Below are 21,222 nucleotides of genomic sequence, written 5' to 3' on the forward strand. Positions count from 1 at the left end.
AATAGGTAGTGACCCTGCCAAACTTAACCTGATCTGGTTCTACTAGATGCAACTCAATTCCTTGAAGGGTGTGTTCACCTCCAGGATCCCCAAGCCTAGCTCCCATCCTCCATCTCTGGAACTACTTAAGTTTTATTTTTCCCCTACCTTCTCCTTCACCCCCATTCTCCACCCATTTCCCTATTCATTATAATGCTATTTTCCGTGAGGATATAACCCAAGTAATACCATATGGCTATTTACTGTATATATTTTACAAAACTCAACTTTATTTGAAGGGCAGAGCTGGTTAACATCATGTTTCACTTCACATTTCAAGTGTCTGATTTCCCCCCCCCCCCCCATCTTTCAATATTGTAGAGGGGTTTCCACTATTTCTGACCTCTTCAATTTTTTGTCACAATCTGTTTTTACAACAGGACAGACAAGTGGAGACTGTCTCATTTTTCTTTCCTGTTGAGCAACTAGATCCTGGTGTATTATGTGTTTATACAATGCAAGTCTAGGGTAACAGGATGGTAAAGGTTAGGTATCCATTTGCACAATCCTGTTTGACATCCGTTGTTGACTAAAAAAATGTGCTTCAACATGATGAAGAACTGGGACTTAGTATTGGGAATAAGCCCTGTTAAAGAAACATTCTGTTGAGAAATATCATTTCTGCTACAATAATGCCTAATTCATTGACCTTACAGATTAAAAGTCAAATATAAAGAGCAATGGATAATTTTAGAAAGAAATGTTTTTGAAAAAAAAGAGAACTTTTACATTTATCTATGAAAAAACCATGCAATAGATAGATATTCTTATTATATAGACCAGTGCTCTCATGCCATTGTTATTTCCGAATATGTAGACTTTTGTATTGATGAAAACTTACAGCTTTTTCTCATACTTCAAAACAAGTGTCATGGAAAAAGGTGTTTATATCATGATGAGATGAAAAATACATATTTGTTTTGATGACAGGAGAAATCCCACAATTACAATTCTAGTCGCTGACAGAGAAATTGTCTCACTTTTATTTTAGATGAAACACTAGCTTAAATGGTCCAGAATGAAAATTACATTGGTACTAAAATGTTTCATTTAGTTGTCCCTTTCCATACCTGGAATATTTGTCAGCATGAAAGCTCTCATTGTTGGAAGATTACAGGCAAGGTATTTGAAGCTTAAATCTGAGAACAATGTATCAGCGGCGCTCAGGAATATACATGGCCTATAAAAGAGCGCTGCTGGATTCTCTAGACCTTCTAGCTTATAACTACAAGCAAGTATTATAACTTTATATTGTTCTGAAGAAATATGGTCCAAGGTATTATCACCATGAACTCTTAAATACAATGCATGTAAGTTAGGCCTTTTTTATTTATCTGCTTAGCCAATTTAGTATAGAGCTTGTATAGAGAACATTTTATCACATTATGTCTAAGGCGACATCAGAAAACGTTGATTTAGATTTTGATATGCATGGATTTCACCCTTAGAGATTATATTTTCCATAATATATGAATGGCGTTCCAACATCCCATTCACGTACTATTTACAGTTTTTTATGGATTTTCCACTAGGAATATACAAATCACATATAAACAGATGTAAAATACTATAGCTGATAAACCAGTGCACAGGACAGCAAAACATGAGTGCATTACAAAGGACACACAGTGACAGTACAAAGTATTGTAATGTGGTATCATTTGATGTCACTTAGTTATCAAGACATCCATGTAAGGTGTGAACTTGGCCTTGAACTATGCAGAACTTTGTATTATTCATTGCAACATTACAAGCAGGCTGGGCAGAATTTATCATGTGTGGAATATGAATTTATACATAAATAGTTATAATTAGAAATGGATTTGCTTCTATTACAGTATGTGATATATCTGTAGAATTTGCCTTATATAAGTTCTAGTCTAATTACAGTTTCGAACAAGGCTTTGTCTTACTTGGAAACACCCATAGAAATTGAGTATGAAATGTGGTTGCCAGTTTCCTTGTGTTACAGTATAGGGATTGCCAATAAGCACATTTCACTCCTACATGGCTGCAGCTGATTCTTCTTCATAAGGGTAAGTACAATACTTTTCTTACTGAATTATATCATAGGGATGAAAGCTATTGCATGTGGTACCTATTACAACTGTATGCTCATTTTGTAAACGCCATGGCTTCATTTTATATATCTAAACATATCTAAATGATAGAATTAATTTAAGTACAGCTATATAGCTTACTTATGATATACGCAGACCTGATCATTCATATTGTACACATTTTTTATTTAAGTTTGTGATATGTTGGTTTAATACGCAATAAATAATAATTCTAATGTGAACTTGAGTAAAGGGGGATTCTGCTTCCATGTAAATAAAGATAAATTGTAGCAGAATGAAACTTTATGGAAAATGCTACTTTGCTTTGTGTTTCAGTTTACTATTTTCTAAATCATTGCTTGCTCTCAGTAAATGGTAGTACCCCTGTTAACTGTCAGGTATGTAATTATTAGAACTGATTTTTAACCTAAGATTATCAAAGATTTTATGTTTCATTTACAGCATTTCGCCTTGGACAAGTCTGAATGGAACAGTGGTTGGCATACTTCAAAGTTTCTGGGGCTGTCTGTTCCCTTATTTTGATGATCAGTGGGGGTCCTACTGGTCTGACCCCACCTATGTAGCATTTATCACTATCTAATGGATAGATGATAAATGCTTTAGGCCCGGTTCACATCTGCATTCTGGTTTCCATTTGGGGAGTCCACTTGGGGACCCCCCCAAATGAAAACCTATCCGCATAAAAAAGCAGTTACCTAAGGAAACCTGTGGACCCCATAGACTATAATGGGATCCCTGTGGTTCCCACTCGGTTTCCACACGAAAAACGCGGAGAGAAAAGTGCTGCTTGCAGCACTTTTCTCTCCTCATATTTGATGTGGATAGGCGAATTGAATGGCTTGAATACAGATACGAACTGGGCCTTAGGCTGTTGTACCTCCTTAACTAGCAAAGTTTGTTTTTTTCATAAAATCTTCTGGGTTTTTACGATCTATATGCAAATTTTGGTAGACAGTTTATAAGCACTAATCAAACATTGGTGTCACCTTTAAAGGGGTATTCCCACGTCGCATACTCACCAGTCTTCGTTGCTGTAAAATCTTCTGTCTTCCTGCTTTGTTGCATCATTGGTGGGCGGGGTTACATATGCAAAGCCAGCGGCGAGATGCCGCTGGCTCTGCGTGCACGCTCATAGATGGTGAGACCAGTCTAGCCTTCACAATGCCAATACAGACCCGGCATCTGCTGTAATAGAGAGGCGGATGCCGGGGAGTGTAGATGCCGGCACAGGTGCCTGCAACATCGTTATGCTCCTGCCCTGCATGAAGCCAGCAGCGGCAGGAGCGATGCTGTCATTCCGCTCCTTCGCCCTCCCCCCCCCCCCCCCACGAATAGCAGCATCGCTCCTGCCCCTGCTGGCTTCATGCAGGGCAGGAGCATAGCGATGTTGCAGGCACCTGTGCCGGTCTGTATTGGCGGCCCCTTCCCCCCAAAGGGTAAACTAACCCCCCTCCAGGCTCGCTCCCGTGCACTTAGCTCCTCCTCCCTCCCCCCTCAGAGCAGCAGATACATCACTTGACTTATGACCAGATCACATTCCTGTACCAGTATATCATATAATTCCCCTGTGTTCTAAACAGTGACAGAGTTGTTCATTTTTGTGCCTATTCCCCTGTATATATGATTGACCTCACTCTTAAATATTATTTATCCAGCAGCAGTTAGAAGAACATAGAAGAAATGATAGACAGAGGGAAAGGCTTGCCTTTTTCAGTTTTCTTAGTGATTCCTACCCATACTCTTGTAGTACTATTTGTATGTAATAACTATAAGTAACGGAGCCAGCACCCAACCATTCAATATAACTTACTTCCAGGTATATTAAATGGGACTCCATGTGTCAATCTACAAAACTCTATAGGGTTCCTTTAAATTTCATTGTTCTCAAATAGATGCATTACTCCTAGGGAGAATAGCTCTGTAAATATGGAATGCGATAAACCATCCAAAATTACAGTACAAGCCGACACACTTGTATTCTTGCAGTATTAAAACTCCAAACAACCTGACTATCTGCAAGAATCTTTAGGCTGCATATAGATGTATTGCTGCTCCGTGCAGGCGCTATATATTAAATTTCAATATTGTTATTGGACCTTGACAGAACAAAGCAGGGAAAAGTTTTCTTGCTTTGTTCTGTTGAGATTCAATTACAATATTTTAATTAAATATAAATCTCCCACTGTGAGCTTTAATAATAGGTTAGTCTGAGGCAGATTTTGCTGTGGGTTTTTTTGAGCCAAAGTCAGTAGTTGCTTGAAAAGGAATGGAAAATATACAGAAAGCGCTTAGATGATCTCCTGATTTCTGTTAAATCCACTCCTGACTTTGGCTAAGAAAAAAAACACAGTGAAATCTAAAAAAAAAAAAAAACAACCACTGTTTCTGCAATGTACGGCTTTAGCCATAAACAGAGTACTATTGGAATCAGGTAATGTGAAGCTGAGATGATATCTACTGTAGGCTAAGGCCCCTCATAGTGAACTGCAGCTGGATAAGACCGTGGCCAAAATGCTTTGCGTTTTTTTCCAAACCGTGCAGAAATGTTTCTACCTACTTTTCATTTAATGTACAATGTAACACTGCATGTTACTGCACCTGCAAAGTGGATGAGACTCCAGCTAATCCCATCCAAACATTACAGAAAAATGTCCACAGAGGGGCAACACGGTGGCTCAGTAGTTAACACTGCAGCCTTGCAGCGCTGGTGTCCTGGGTTTAAATCCCTCCAGGAACAACATCTGCAAGGAGTTTGTATGTTCTCCCTGTTTTTGCGTGGATTTACTCCCATTCTACAAAGACATACTGATAGAAAAAGAAAAAAAAAAAGAAAAAGTTCATTGTGATCCCTATATGGGGCTCACAATCTACATTTAAAAAGAAGAATATCCACAGCAGAAATGCTGCGACTTCAAAAACCATTGTGTTTTGTAATTTCAGCATGTCAATTTTACCTATGGAAATGCTGACATTTCAATATAAGGGTAAGTTCACACAGGGATTTTTGGTACGGAACCTGAGGCGGTGGCCACCTCAGGTTCTGGACCAAAGTACGGGTAGCCGCAGCGGATTAGGCCCAAATGAATGGGCCTAGTCGGGAGGGAGTGTCTTCAGGCAGATTCGCCTCACCGGCTCCTGGAAAAAGGAACTGACTGGCTTCCATTGATTTCAATGGGAGCCATCTTTTTGGTCAGGATATTGAGGCAGATACGGCCTCAAAATCCTGACCAAAAAAAACCCATGTGAACTTACCCTTAGTATAATAGGGACAGAAAGTCCACTGTGGAAGAGTCTGTGGACTTTGTCTGAAAAGCACCATAGAAAAAAATGCAATGCGTTTCTCCCACAGTCTTTTCCACATTGCTTTTTACCTGTGGCTTGGGACATGGGGTCTTAGCCTAAGAATGTTTTTCGGGACTATAATAGTGATTGCTAATCCTTGGATACTGTATCAGTCCAACTGCTAGCAGCCGTATGATCTTCTGATTAAAGGGGAGCTCTGATTGCTAAGAGTTGGACCATGACCAATCCTAAAGATAGGCAATCTTGTCGGAGAGGGAAAAAAACATTTAATATATGGTTATAAATCTAAAGTTATTTTAGTAATGCTATGGTTGATCTTCTACCTGTAATAACTGATTAACAGAAAAGTCTGTAGAACATTTGGTTTTTTTGCATTATTTTTCATTTGATCAATACTGAAATTCCTGCAGTAAAACAATAAAACTTTATTGGTCACTAGGTCTGAGAAATGCCTGTGAGTGGTTAAAGGTGATTCCGTGGAGAAACATTAATCAAGCTTGTCTATTTAAGGGTCATCTTAGTTTTTTCTTCCTATAGGTGATCAGAACCAGCCTGCCAGCACAATGCGGCTTTTTCTCAACTACATATGGATGTATCGCAGGCTTTTACTGATTGTATTAACACCACTACTACTTTTACCAGTACCTCTCATCATAAGAACAAAAGTAAGTTATCTTTTTCCTCATTCCTGCTTTTTCCCTATACACTCTATATAAGTCACATTGCTCATTAGTCAAATATAAGACATATTGTTTCATTGCCATTTTACTTTGAGGGTGAAGCCCCATGTTGCGAAAACGCTGCATTTTACAGCACCTGCAAAGTGAATGGGATTCTGGCTAATCTCCTCTATACATTACAGGAAAAATTCAGCCTATCAGTTTATACAAAATCGCATCATATCAATTATACCTACAGAAACGCTGGCGTTTTCCATTTAAGTGTAGTGAGGGCAACAATTCTGCAGAGGAAATCTCTGCGAAAATGCAATGAACTCTGTTTTTTTAATGTGTTTCTCTATGTGGAGCCATAGCTGTATACAAAAAACATAAGAGGATCTTCACATACTTTAGTCAGCAATTTAAGTTTCTACAGTAGCATCTCGTTTTTTAGGTTTAGACATAACTAGGTACACACAGTTGCTGAAGTAATGTCATTATCGGTATTGCTCTCTAACCAACATATTTTTCTGTCAGTAACCCAAGCATTGAGGGTGGGCAAGCAATTAGAAATGATCTAAATCTGTCTGCACAGTCAGTCCACTTTCACAAGTCAGTAGTTGAGATCAAAATTTGTAAGCCAAAACCAAAAGTGGGTCCAAGATACAGAAGAGGTACAAATTTTTCCATAATACATTTGCTTTGTGTTCAACTCCTGATTTTGACTTTTAACCCTTTCCCTCAGTAGCCATTTTTAGTTTTTCGATTTCTGTTTTTTAGTCTCCTGCTTCCGAAAGCTATAACGTTTTCATTTTTCTGTACATAGACTCAAATAGGGGCTTAATTTTTGAAGTACAATAAGTATTTCATTATGGTAAGATTTAATCTTATGTTGTACTGGGAAGTTCCAAAAAATTTTAGAATGGGGTGGAATTAGAGAAAAAATTTATTTGCGACACATTGTTATAGGTTATGTTTTCACATTGTTCACTGTGCAGCCAAAATCACGTCTTATATCACGTGGTATATCAAATGGACCGTGGAGATTTCACCAAGGAATCACTATAAGGACTGCGCTTCACCCAGCAGTATTGGAGTGATAATCTTCTTTATTATTGTCACAACACACAACATACTCTTTCAAGTCTACATGGACAAGCGATATACAAACATAAACACTGGGGAATTATATATAGACATTGACTACAAGGAGACACTCCGACCTGACCAACAAGTGGGTGTGTCTTTCCACCAAAACATAATCACCATTGTCGACATAAAAAGAGGTCATAATGCATAAATAACCAGTCTGATTTGAATTGCCCATCGCTATTGAATTGCCCACCGCAGTCCTTTTAGTGATTCCTTGGTGAATTCTCCTTTTGGTATATCCTGCGACAACTTTGGGTGTATGGACCTTGCTGCTTCTGCCATCCAGAGAGAAACCCTCTGTTGATTGGTTCTACCGCCTGTACAGTAGTTGTGAATTTCTCACAACTTATCAAGGTGAGAGTCTTACTTACTCAGTAAATTTCTGTGGTCTCCTAAGGTATTACACCATATGCAGCTCGGTGCTGTTTTTTCTTTTGTTTTTGTTATACCCCGTGATGTCTTATATATGTGTTATATCTCTTTTCTTAGGTTTAAAGATCTTAATAAAAACTCAAAACTTTGAAAAACAATTTCATTTTAGGCTAAGGGCTGCATGCATGTTCCTCTGTTAATAGAAGCCTCAATCAGGTTTCACCGAGGCATCTAAAGGGTTAATGCCAGCATCAAACCATTGTAATACAGCAGGGGGCCACCATGTTTAAAGATCTGACTTCTGACATAATAGCGTGGTGGACATTGGGAGAGGGTTCAATTCTAATACTGAATACAGAGATTTATGATTCTCCAAGTTCCTCCTGAGCTACAGGTCTTAAAGATACATTGCTAGGTGATTGCCAAAAAACAAAAAAGACAACTATTTAACAGCAGATGCAAAAAAAGCAAAGGATGATATACGGATGGTACACGCATTAGACACATCCTCCTTATTACATTATTACAGATGGATTTTACATATTGAGAAGACTGGGCATATAATTGCTGAGTTGTTCCATAATGGAAATTTTAGATTAGTCAGATTTATCTAAATCCCCAAATTCTTCATGTGCATTATATTTTGTAACATTCTTTCTAATAGAGGCTTTTGTTCCATATAAGTAGAAAGCCTTTACTTCCTCTAAAATAGAAAAGCTTTAGGCTAAGAGCCCACGTAGAGAGCCAGAGCCGCATGCAAAAAAAGCGCTGTGAAAAAGATGGCAGCGTTTTTATGCTGCAGCATTTTTGCCAAGGCCAAAATGCTGTTTTTTCGCAACTTGGGTCCTGACCTTAAGGTCCTAAGTTCATCCTGGCAGTTTTGATTATATTTTTGAACATTTGCTAAAAAATCATGGTTGTTTTTTTAATTTCTATGGGGTTCCAAATGATTCTACAAACTAAACCTATAGAAAACAGATCTAGCAGCAAAAAACTGTATTAGGCCGAGCCCTCACGGGAGGGAAACACCCGCAGCAGAAACGCCGTGGGAAAAATCGTGGCGTTTTACAGTATGGGCAAAGTGGATCCCATACCCACTTTGCAGTAAAAACCGCCATGGACTCGCCGCGATTTCCAAAACCGCATATCAATTATACCTACGGAAATGCCGGAAGTTTCCCTATAGGTATAATAAAGTCTGTGGAGGAAATCTCCACAAACTTTGTGTTTAAAGCGCTGCGGGGAGAACCATGATGCGTTGCGCTTTTTTTCTGCCGGTCGTCCCGTGGGGCCTTAGCCTTACATTCATTTTCCAGTCTCTGACAATGCATACTGATATCATTTTGTCATCGACTGTTTAAATCTGTTTATATTGGAAAGAAATAACCTAGCCAAGTTAGAAAAAATTTGGTATAACTTGACTAAGCAACACTTCAGTTAAAGACTAATCTAAGGAAAGGCCTCTGAAGCTTCATGTCAAAGGTTCATCTTATTTAGATCTTGAGAACTCATAAAGAACAATGCAAAAAGTAAACTTTTGTTATTAATTATTAAGTAACCATGGCATATACATATTAACTATACTGGAAAAGTGAACACCCTATATGGTAACTGTCAGTAGGGGGTTCCTATAATGCATTTTATTTATATGCACAATTTTAAATACAGTAATATTGACAGAGCAGTATAAACAGAGAAAACATGGCTCCCATTGCAGAACGGCAGGAAGTCGTTTGGTACTCTGCTCGGTCAAAGGTGCACGAGGAAAAGCTCAGAAGGCCTATCAATGAGTATAGAAGGAATTTCAGCACTTAATCGTAGGTTAAATTATTAGTTATTTGCTAATCTTTCCGGAAGCATATCATAGGACAGATTTCTACCAGTCCAGAGTCTGATTGATAGCAGTTAACAAAGAGCTGAAGATTTAGCCTGGAAGTGAGTGTCTGAAATTCCATCTATACTACTTCTGCTGCAGAGATTTTCTTCAAAGACAAGACATCCTGTCTAAGGACCCATGCACACATTAGAATTTAGCACTGACTTTGAGTTAGATTCAAACTCAGTGGTGCGAAATTCTGCCCTGATTCTGACTCCCATTGTTTTTAGTGGCAGAGATCGAAGCAGGATGCTGAAAAAATATGCATCCTCTTTGATCTTGCTACGGTTTCAGTGTCTGACTCAGGACCTGCAGCACAAGACACTCATCTTGGACTAATCAATGAGTGTAAGCTGTCGCTGAGAGCTGTAGGGGCACAAATGGAAGAGGAATGTGAGGCAGTACTTCAACTCAAATTTTTCTTCCATTTTCTGCCATGTGAACATACCCTAGGCTGCTAGATCACATTATCTGTTTGATCACATCTGAAAAGCCAACCCCAGAGAAACTCCAGGCAAATATTCTCTCCTATATTTCTTCTATGATTCATATAAATTACTTAAAAAGGTTCCCTGCAGATCTAATATTGCTATACTATTCTAAAGATAAGCCATCAACGTTAGAGACTTGATAACCCCTTTAAAAGGAGTCTATCACTGCCCCCAGCTACTTTAAACTGCTCCCACAGTGCTGTAGATGCTCTTAGCAGAATAAAAAAAACATACCTTTCTTAAGTTTCAGAGCCCCAGGGATGCATAGAAAAAGCACTTTTATTCTTTATTCAGATGAGGATCTTGGCGCACAGGAGGAGTTTTCTTCTATTACTGAGCACTGCTGCATCATCACTAATCACACCCATTTTGCATTCAGCTCCTCCCCCTGGCCAGTGTGAAGTGATCCCCTCAGTGTCAGTTGATCCTCCCACTGTCTAGGGGGGATGAGCTGAATGCAGGGTGCGGCATGTTTAGTGATGATGCAGCAGTGCTCAGTAATAGAAGAAAACTCTCCCCATGCTCCAAGATCCTCACTTGAATAAAGAAAAAAAAAGTGATTTTTCTACACATCCCCGGGGCTCTGAAACTTAAGAAAGGCATAGTGTTTATTCTGCTCAAAGCACTATGGAAGCTGTTTAAAGGGATTCTACCATTAAAAAACTTTTTTCTGTGGATAACACGTCGGAATAGCCTTTAGAAAGGCTATTCGTCTCCTACCTTTAGATGGAATCTCCACCGCGCCGTTCCTTAGTAATACCGGTTTTTACCGGTATGTAAATTAGTTCTCTGGCAGCGATGGGGTTGGGCCCCAGCACTGAAAATGCGATGAGGGCGTCCCCACCGCTGCCTGAGAACAGGATCCTGCGCCGCCTCTGTCTTCTGCTGGATCCTCCCCTTCTTTCTTCAGCAGCGTAACCTCTGTTGGCTCTTACAGTAGTAAAGCCGACTGCGCATGTGCGGCCATAGTTCCGAGGCCGTGATTGCAAGCATGCTCTATTAGGCTCTATTAGTGTAAGAGCCGACAGGGGTGACGCTGCTGAAGAAAGAAGGGGAGGATCCAGCAGAAGACAGAGGCGGCGTAGGCTCCTGTTCTTGGGCAGCGGTGGGGATGCCCTCATCGCATTTTCAGCGCTGGGGCCCGCCCCATCGCTGCCAGAGAACTAATTTACATACCGGTAAAAAACGGTATTACTAAGGAATGGCGCGGCGGAGATCCCATCTAAAGGTAAGAGACGAATAGCCTTTCTAAAGCCTTTCTAAAGGCTATTCCGACGTGTTATTCACAGAAAAAAGTTTTTTAATCGTAGAATCCCTTTAAAGTAGCTGGTGGCAGTGTGAGACTCCCTTTAAGACTAGGGCCCCATGTTGCAAGCCGCAGCGCTTTTCACAGAAAGTCCACAGAGTTTTCCTTTGCGGACTTTCTGCTACAATTATACCTATAGGGAAAACACCCGCATTTCTGTAAGTATTACTGACATGCTGCGATTTACAAAAATGCAATGGTTTTTGAAATCGCAGCATGTCTGCTGCAGATATTTTTTTTTCAATGTATGGAATTAGCCAGAATCCCATCCACTTTGCAGTGGCGGTTTTTTGCTGCGCCATTTACGTCATAGACAAATTGCAACGTTTATGCTACGTGGAGTCCCGGCCTAAAGGTCATATCCACCTTCACAATCATTTTTAATTACTCAGATGCATCTAACAAGAAGAAACTTTGCAAATACAAATGTACTGTAGCTTCTGTAGCCGTTATTCAGAGTCATACATATCCATGGCAGTAGACAACAAATCCTCTTTTATCAGATCCTGCAGTCATACTCAACTGTATACTTCTTCATGCTTATTTACTAGAATTATGTGAGATAGGTCTCCAAAACTATTAAAATATAAATATAACATAGGAATAAGCATGATAACATGTCACCTATCATGTTTCTTCCACATTTCTTTTTTTTAGCTTATAAATGTCTGTTGTATGTTATATGCATTCTGTAGTCTCATGCTAAGTTGTTGTCAGAACCAGGCATGGTTTACCAAATGCTTGGGATCATCCACTGTATATTTAGGGCATATTCACTTTCATAAAGTTGAAGTCTATCCTTAGGATAGACTATTAGTTTAGACTATTTGGGATCCATCTATTGAGATCCAATCAGATCAGCTTTTTTATGTGAATGTGGATCTGTGGAACTTCAGTAATCATTTGCTGTCTCTTTCTTCATGGTCAATGGGACACCATTGCTGTAATTCATAGCTGTCTCTATGAAAGAGACCACAAATGAGCACTGCATGTAAACACAGATAACAAATGAAACAAATGCCATAAAAATACCACTGAAGCTGTTATTAGTGCATAGCATACACTGTCATGAGCCATGTAGCCCACTGTAATTCTATTACCCAAATATCTGCAGGGTCTTCCTGAGAAATCTGTTCTCTGACAGACTAAGCTTTTATACATGGGGTCCTATCAGTTTTTTGCTGCTAATAGACCCATTATGGAGGTAGCAGATTTTACTTCTCTCCTTCAAGCAGGGAACATGTATAATACATATCAGTCTGCCCCATCCATTATTACTACTATTGGTTTCCTTACATGTACTGCAATTCTTTCAGGAGTAACTGTAAAATAGAAAATAAATAGCTATGTAAAGCCCATGTGAGCATAAAATAGAAAATCCAGGGACATTAAATGGTAAATCTAGGCTATGATGCAATTTAAAGATCGGGTTTTTGTAAATCACAGCATTGACGTTTCCCCATAGATATAATTGAAGCAGAAAGTCCACAGAGGAAATCTCTGCAAACTTTCTGTGAGAAGCACTTCAGGAAAAACTGCGTTGTGTTGCCCTTGTGATTTTTCCCACAGCGCTTTTTAGCTGCAAGATGCTACGTGGGTCCTTAGCTTAAGACACTGTAATAACCATGCCCCTCTATATTCTGTTTTCTAATCTCAAAGCCTAAAACTTTACTACTTCAAATCACAGTTTTTAATCTGCCATGCAAATAGTGGTAGACAAAAACCTTGTCTCATATTCCCATATTCAGTATACAATTGCTGGCTTTATTAGAGCCTTAGTATTGCCAGATGACTAGGCACAATGTAGTTCTATGGCCAACTTGCAGCTTCTATCAGCATTAGGCTGGGTTCACACTAGCACTCGGCTTCCATTTGGGGATTCCATCCCCCATATCGCTTGAACAATGCAAAGAGAAAAGTCCTGCAAGCATTATAGTCTATGGGGTCCGTAGGTTTCCATAGATATCTGCTTTTTAAGCAGTTTGGATTTCTGTTCTTTGGGTCCCAAAGCAGACCCAAAAACAGAAAACCCAAGTGCAGATATGAACCTAGCGTCAGATGGACACTGGTAGAACCTCTCAGCATCTCAAAGGAAGCAACTTAAAATGAACATTTCATTGTAGCCTTTCCTAACGTCATGAATAACTAGGCAAGATTAGCAGCCTAATGAAAATGTTAATCTCTTAATCTCTAAATAAACAAGTTATTTAATGGAAGTTGGCAGCCGCCTATCATTATAAAGTCTCTCACAAAGCAAGTTTCATCTGTATGAAATAGGAGATGTAGGTTATATCCTGTTAGATCCTCTGGGTATGTTGACTAATGCCCTTTGAATTTAGGAGCATGCTTTTAGATATTTAATGATGCACAATCTATGGAAAATGACTACATCTAATCCTCTCCTTTTGTTGTCATTGTATTATTGTCCTTGTCATCCATTTGCATATGCATTGTACAGTATATAAAGGTTATGCTGTAACTGAATTAATAGTGGCTAAGAAATAAAGAAAAGTCGCCATACGGGCAAATATTATATAAATGGAGGGAAAACACAATAGAAGGTTATATGTGCTATATATTAAACAAAGGGTTGTTAAACGTTATTGGAAAGATTGAGTAATCTTAATGTAAAAACTCAAGTATCACATTTATATTTTATAGTTCTAACCTTAATTTTGTGTTTTTGTGGTTGCAGGAGGCAGAATGTGCATATGTGCTCTTTGTAGTAGCTGTGTTCTGGCTTTCGGAAGCATTGCCTCTTTCGGTGACTGCCTTTATTCCTGCTTTAATGTTTCCATTATTTGGGATTCTACCATCTAAATCAGTAAGTGCAGACCTTCTTAAGTTGGCTATCTATGGGTAAGTTCACACTGAGTTTTTTGGTCAGGAATTTGAGGCAGAATCCGCCTCAAAATCCTCCACCAAAAAAGGCCTCAAAATAGAGTCCTATGTTGGGTTGAGCCGATCTTGAGATTTCAAGATCGATTTCAAAATCCGATTTCCGATCATTTTCCAGCCGATCCTGATTGTGAAATTTGCTCGATCGACGATCGGGATCCGATCTTTTCCGATCCCGATCCTCAACCCTAGTTAATGCTTCTCTATGGGAAAAGTCACTTCAGGGTTGAGCCGATCTTGAAATAATCACTGACCTTGATCCCACTGGAAAAGATCGGGTCGGAATTCCGATCGTGATCATGAAATTTACTCAATCGCCAATCGGAATGCGATCTATTCCGGTCCCGATCGCTCAACCCTAGTCCTATGTAATCCACTAGCTTTTTTTTTCCGCTAGCGTTATTTTCCCGCTAGCGGAAAAAAGAAGCGACATGACCTTTCTTCAGGCAGATTCCACCTGAAAAAAACAGGAGTAAATGGGAGGCGGAAAAACTGCATTGCAGTTTTGCCAAAAACCGCATCAAAAACTGCTAGCAGTTTTTCAAGGTCCATACACTGTGCTAAAGGGGGAAAAAAAAGCCTCGAAAAACACTCCAAAAAACATTTTCTAATTCCTTAAACGGATTTTTTTCCTAACCAAATTCCTCGACACCTAAGGCTAAGTTCACGCGTGAATTACATGTGGCGAAATTTGGTCTGGAAAAAAACGCTTCCTAATTAGGAAGTGGTTTTTGGACCTTGATGCGTTTTTTGGAGTGTTTTCTGGAGCGGTTTTTGGTTTAAAAAAAAAAAAAAAAAAAAAAAAAAGCTCCAGAAAACTGCAGGTGTTTTTTTCCCTGATGGGCAGTGAATGGACCACCAAAAAACACTTTGTGGTTTTTGCCAAAAACCACGCCAAAAACCGTGAAGCAGTTTCCACCTGTGATTCACTTCTATTGCCTTCCTGAGGCGGAATCCGCCTCAAGAAGGGTCATGTTACTACTTTTTTCCACTAGCGGAAAAAAGAACACTAACAGTCTCCATACACCACCATTGTGAGGGGGCGGATTATGACGTGGATTCCGCGCCATAATCCACCCCATTTGTGCCCGTGTGAACAGGCCCTAACAACATGTGAACTAGTCCTATGTGTTCTTCTGAGTGTTGTGAAAAGAGTCTTGTGCTGACGTGCCTTGGATCCCAGGAAAAAATATTTTGGAAGTCAACCCTACAATTATACAGAATATTTACATTTTCACGTTCATTCATACATATGTATATACTCTGCTTTTGGTATTGTACACTTTGGTCCTATGATAGTAATGAAAACCATAAATGGGTTAATGGACATGTGAATCTAGCTTAAATCAACATTTTTGGCCTTCATTACTGGTTTGCCAGTACAGGAGTAGTCAGGGACAACTGAGTATTTATAAAATGAATATATCATCCAAAATGATTTTCTATTACTGGTCCAATGTACAATAGTATTAGGATCTATTCACACTGTGAATGAGAGGTTTATGTTAGAGATAACCTGATGATTTTCACATAAGTTATTGTGCAACAGTTTATATATTGTTAGAATAAAGTGCTTAGAAAGTGTCAGAATAACTCAGATCTTAAACAGACTTATGTCCACTCGATATGAAGATCATTGTGTATTTTGTCTTCAGATTGCATCTACATATTTTAAAGATTTTCATCTCTTGTTGACGGGGGTGATTTGTTTGGCAACCTCAATAGAAAAATGGAATTTACACAAAAGAATTGCTTTAAGGATGGTGATGCTAGTGGGAACAAATCCTGCGTGGTATGTTTCACACATATTCTATATAAAGAAAATGTATGAATATAACAAATCTAGGCTTCCCTTCTTATGATAATGTATCATTAATAAATGCAGCGATGTTCTATATATCTATATGACATACTGTATATATAGTATTAGGTATTTACTAATCCCTTGTAACAACTGGATAATCTGTTATTTGAGTGGAAGAAGCATGTGTGTATATATATGTGTGTGAGTGTATATATATATATATATATATATATATATATATATATATATATATATAAAGACTGTAAATCATAGTTATTCTTAATTTGTGTTTTGTCTGTAGGCTAATGCTGGGATTCATGTTCAGCACTGGCTTCCTTTCTATGTGGCTTAGCAACACCTCCACAGCTGCTATGGTGATGCCAATAGTGGAAGCTGTAGCTCAACAAATCATTAATGCCGAGGCTGAAGTTGATGCCATGCAAATGAATTCATCAGATGGCATTTACAATGAAACATTTGAACTTGACGGTACATACTATTTCCCACTTAACTAAGTGTCTGCATTTATTGTCATTATGTTGCATCTTAATCAGTCTATTTATTACATTCTCACTACACTGAGGGATTCTACATTTCACTCCTTCCATGACTGTAAATTCACAATTTTTAGGATGATATAACACATATGATGATCGGCATTCACTGTCCACTGGTGACACATCTGAGACGCCACCGATATTAACCCATTCAGCGCTAACATGCAGAGCACAATTTCATATCAGCCACACACATAACATAATGTGTTAACAATCTTATCCTTTGTGTTAATGACTTGCAGAAAACAACACTGAAATGGGTACAAAATGTGATCAAGAGAAACATATTAATGGGTAAGGGTCAGACTTTCCCAGCTCCTAGTACTTGCCAGCTACTGTCTTTTTCTGTCTAATACAGCTTATATTCATACTACATATTTCTTGCAGGTACAGTAATGGGACAGCAGCAATGTATAACAGTGAAAAATGCATGGTGAGTTTATCATTTCTTACTAACTTAAATGACTTAAACAACACATAGGATATATGGTACTATAGAAATAGATAAAATGATAACTCTCCTACATAAATGTAATTTCAGTTATTAATTCACGTTTAGAGGGTTTGACCACTATTAGGGTTGAGCGATCGTGTTCGGAAAAGATCGGATTCCGATTGGCGATCAAGAAAATTTCACGATCGCCATCGGAATTCCGAACGCGATCTTTTTATGTGGGATCGAGATTGGTGATTTTTCCCACATTGCTTTGCTTAGCCTTCACACTGAGTATACGCTGTATACTCAGTGTGAAGGCTCCGCTGCAGTTCCATAGGAATGAATGGAAGCAGCCGACACACAGCCTTAACCCCCTGTGCAACGGCTGCCTCCATTCATTCGAATGGGAGTCTAAACTAACATCTCTAGCAGCTACTTACCTCTAGAGATGGCTGCTCCGATGCCCTCCTTCTTCTTGCTTTGCTGCCCCGCCTCCCAGGTTAGTGTTTAAAGCGCTAGGTAGGCAGGGCTTGTGGCTTAGGAGAGTGTGGGTGGGTACAGGGCGGGGAGACGTGACGTACCCGCCCACACTCTCCTAACCCACCCACACTCTCCTAACCTGACAGGGAGGGGGCAGGGAAGGAAGAAAAGCAGCATGGAGCAGCAGCGAGGCGAAGAATGAAGGCATGGGGCACAGGACCAGCCATCTCTGGAGGTAAGTGGACACCAGGGGGGACTAATTAGCCAGAGGATTTAAAAACAAATCCTCTGGTTACTTTAGTGATTCACTACACAGTGTGGATTCTAACAATTGTTAGATTCCATTCTATATAGTGAATAGGATTGCTTTTAAAATCCGATCTCCGATTAATAAAAAAATCCCATTGACTTGCATTGGGATCGGAATTGGGATCGAGATCGGGTTTGAATGAAAAATGAACCGAAATCGGATTTTAAAATCGATCCTGAAAAGTCAAGATCGGCTCAACCCCAACCACTATAGAAATAAATGGTTTGTCAATAGAATATGCCTTCACTTTGAGATCCATGGGGTCTGACTTCCAGGACTTGTTTATTCCTCAGATGCAGGCTTTGACAGTTTTTCCATCTGCTGTGTGTAGGGTGGTGGAACCAATTCCCATGTTTTGGCCTTAACTAATAGTGACTTGTTAGGATGACATATAATAGGTAGTCACAGTGGCGTAACTAGGAATGGCGGGGCCCCGTGGCGAACTTTTGACATGGGCCCCCCCCCCCCCATCCCAGCTGGCGCCGAAGACCTCGACCGACCCCCTCCTCCGCACTCTATTATGTCCCTTACTGGCCCCTGCACACAGTATTAACCCCAATAGTGGCCCCTGCACACAGTATTAACCCCAATAGTGTCCCCTGCACACCGTATTAACCCCAATAGTGGCCCCTGCACACAGTATTACGTCCCACTGTGGACACCCATAAACAATTATTATACTCTGGGGTCTTTTTAGACCCCAGAGTATAATAATCGGAGACCCGGGGAATAAAAACATTAAAAAAAAAAAAACACTGTTGCTTCTTACCTGTTTCCCGGCTCCTGTGCTGTGCTGTCCTCCTGTGCTGACCACCGCTCCCGTCCTTCGTTAATGACGTCGGACGTCACATGACCCGGGAAGCATGCCGGGTTCATGTGACGTCAGAGACGTCAGACAACAGTAGGACGGAGGCCTGGCAGGATCGCGGAGAGGTAAGTAACAGTTTTTTTATGTTTATTACCTCTCCCGATCCGCCGGTCATTATACTCGGGGGTCTGCAAAGACCCCCGAGTATAATGATAGCCCCTGTGGTGCCCACGGTGTCACTTGCCGATCCCGGCCCAGCCAGGATCGGCAAGTGAATAGGGCCCGTAACAGCCTATTTAAAAAAAAAACGCAGCGGTAGCGGCTATCACCGGGCCCCCTAATGGCCCGGGCCCTGTGGCAGCTGCTACTACTGCTACCACGGTAGTTACGCCACTGGGTAGTCAGTACCCAAGATAAACACTTTTTATTGTTTCAGAAGAGTATTTGTGAAGTAGCACATTGGGAACGTGTAATGTATATGTAACTTAATAATGTATATCTGCTTGGTGTGTGATACTGCTGTGCTGGTCAAGTGGTTAAGGGGTTAAATGTGTTGTGTTGACCCTCAAAGTAACCCAGCTGTATATTACACACTTGAGGTTACTTCTTCTCTGTTCAGTAGAAACTTTGTGACATCTGGGAGGTGTACCTTGGGCGGTGTTTAGCCGAATATGAATCCCCCCCCCCCCCCATATATGACCCTGAGTAGCTAAGGCTTTAGCTGGATCTTATGCAATGGGCTGTATTCCATAAGTAGGAGTGCTTTCATGCCATTGTGGTAGTTTGGGTATGGAGTGTGAACTTACAACCCCTTTGCAATTCCCTGAAATGCAGACAATACGTCAAACATACCTAGATGGGACACATGCCAAATAACTACTATTTTGTGTGCTGTTCCTGTGGCTCCATAATGATTGATTGTTTAGCAGTAAAGAACTTTGCTACTGTGCTGTACTAAAGAACAAACTTTGCCAGAAGCACCTTTCATGGGGATTGTGTGGAATGGGCTATGCCGAAGACTTCATTTAAAGAAAACTGCGGAAAAGCTCAGAGATATATGCTATATGTACTATACATTCACCGGCCACTTTATTAGGTACACCATGCTAGTAACGGGTTGGACCCCCTTTTGCCTTCAGAACTGCCTCAATTCTTCGTGGCATAGATTCAACAAGGTCCTGGAAGCATTCCTCAGAGATTTTGGTCCATATTGACATGATGGCATCACACAGTTGCCGCAGATTTGTCGGCTGCACATCCATGATGCGAATCTCCCGTTCCACCACATCCCAAAGATGCTCTATTGGATTGAGATCTGGTGACTGTGGAGGCCATTGGAGTACAGTGAACTCATTGTCATGTTCAAGAAACCAGTCTGAGATGATTCCAGCTTTATGACATGGCGCATTATCCTGCTGAAAGTAGCCATCAGATGTTGGGTACATTGTGGTCATAAAGGGATGGACATGGTCAGCAACAATACTCAGGTAGGCTTTGGCGTTGCAACGATGCTCAATACCAAGGGGCCCAAAGAGTACAAAGAAAATATTCCCCACACCATGACACCACCACCACCAGCCTGAACCGTTGATACAAGGCAGGATGGATCCATGCTTTCATGTTGTTGACGCCAAATTCTGACCCTACCATCCGAATGTCGCAGCAGAAATCGAGACTCATCAGACCAGGCAACGTTTTTCCAATCTTCAATTGTCCAATTTCGATGAGCTTGTGCAAATTATAGCCTCAGTTTCCTGTTCTTAGCTGAAAGGAGTGGCACCCGGTGTGGTCTTCTGCTGCTGTAGCCCATCTGCCTCAAAGTTCGACGTACTGTGCGTTCAGAGATGCTCTTCTGGCTACCTTGGTTGTAACGGGTGGCTATTTGAGTCACTGTTGCCTTTCTATCAGCTCGAACCAGTCTGGCCATTCTCCTCTGACCTCTGGCATCAACAACGCATTTCCGCCCTCAGAACTGCCGCTCACTGGATGTTTTTTCTTTTTCGGACCATTCTCTGTAAACCCTAGAGATGGTTGTGCGTGAAAATCCCAGTAGATCAGCAGTTTCTGAAATACTCAGACCAGCCCTTCTGGCACCAACAACCATGCCACATTCAAAGGCACTCAAATCACCTTTCTTCCCCATACTGATGCTCGGTTTGAACTGCAGGAGATTGTCTTGACCATGTCTACATGCCTAAATGCACTGAGTTGCCGCCATGTGATTGGCTGATTAGAAATTAAGTGTTAACGAGCAGTTGGACAGGTGTACCTAATAAAGTGGCCGGTGAGTGTATGTGTCTATATAATAAACAGTATAGGGTAGAAAACTTCAAACATTTCAAAATATAAGAGTATCAATGAACACACTATATCAGCACATATAAAAGCCAATTACAATGACAATTACAAGACTCTCCTAATGACCAACAAATCTAATAGCTAATAGATGGCAAGTCATTCAACTGCAAACTGTAATAGTTCGATCAGTCTTACCAGGAGTCAGATGTGGTGGAATGAAATCAATGCTGTAACTGTGTCCAGGGCCATTTTAAAGTATTGTGGGGCCATATGCAAACTTTTTTTTAAAGTGGGCTAATGTCTCCATGTTTCACTATAGTATTCTTTCCTAAGGACACAGATAAAGGTGAGA

The 21,222-nt window shown here is 40.3% G+C and overlaps 1 protein-coding gene across 1 annotated transcript in view; it reads left to right on the plus strand.

The window, feature by feature from the left end:
- Positions 1-2,035: 2,035 nt before the first annotated feature.
- The window catches only part of SLC13A1 (solute carrier family 13 member 1), a 41,256-nt gene continuing 22,069 nt past the window's right edge, over positions 2,036-21,222 (plus strand). Inside the window, exons 1-7 of the mRNA XM_075274257.1 lie at positions 2,036-2,075; positions 5,961-6,088; positions 13,975-14,103; positions 15,833-15,969; positions 16,283-16,470; positions 16,781-16,832; positions 16,926-16,971. Of these exons, the coding sequence (XP_075130358.1) occupies positions 5,987-6,088; positions 13,975-14,103; positions 15,833-15,969; positions 16,283-16,470; positions 16,781-16,832; positions 16,926-16,971 (654 nt within the window). The 5' untranslated portion in view covers positions 2,036-2,075; positions 5,961-5,986. The remainder of the gene's footprint in view (positions 2,076-5,960; positions 6,089-13,974; positions 14,104-15,832; positions 15,970-16,282; positions 16,471-16,780; positions 16,833-16,925; positions 16,972-21,222) is intronic.

The sequence above is a fragment of the Leptodactylus fuscus genome, chromosome 5 (assembly GCF_031893055.1).
Source record: "Leptodactylus fuscus isolate aLepFus1 chromosome 5, aLepFus1.hap2, whole genome shotgun sequence".
NCBI classification, from domain to species: domain Eukaryota; kingdom Metazoa; phylum Chordata; class Amphibia; order Anura; family Leptodactylidae; genus Leptodactylus; species Leptodactylus fuscus.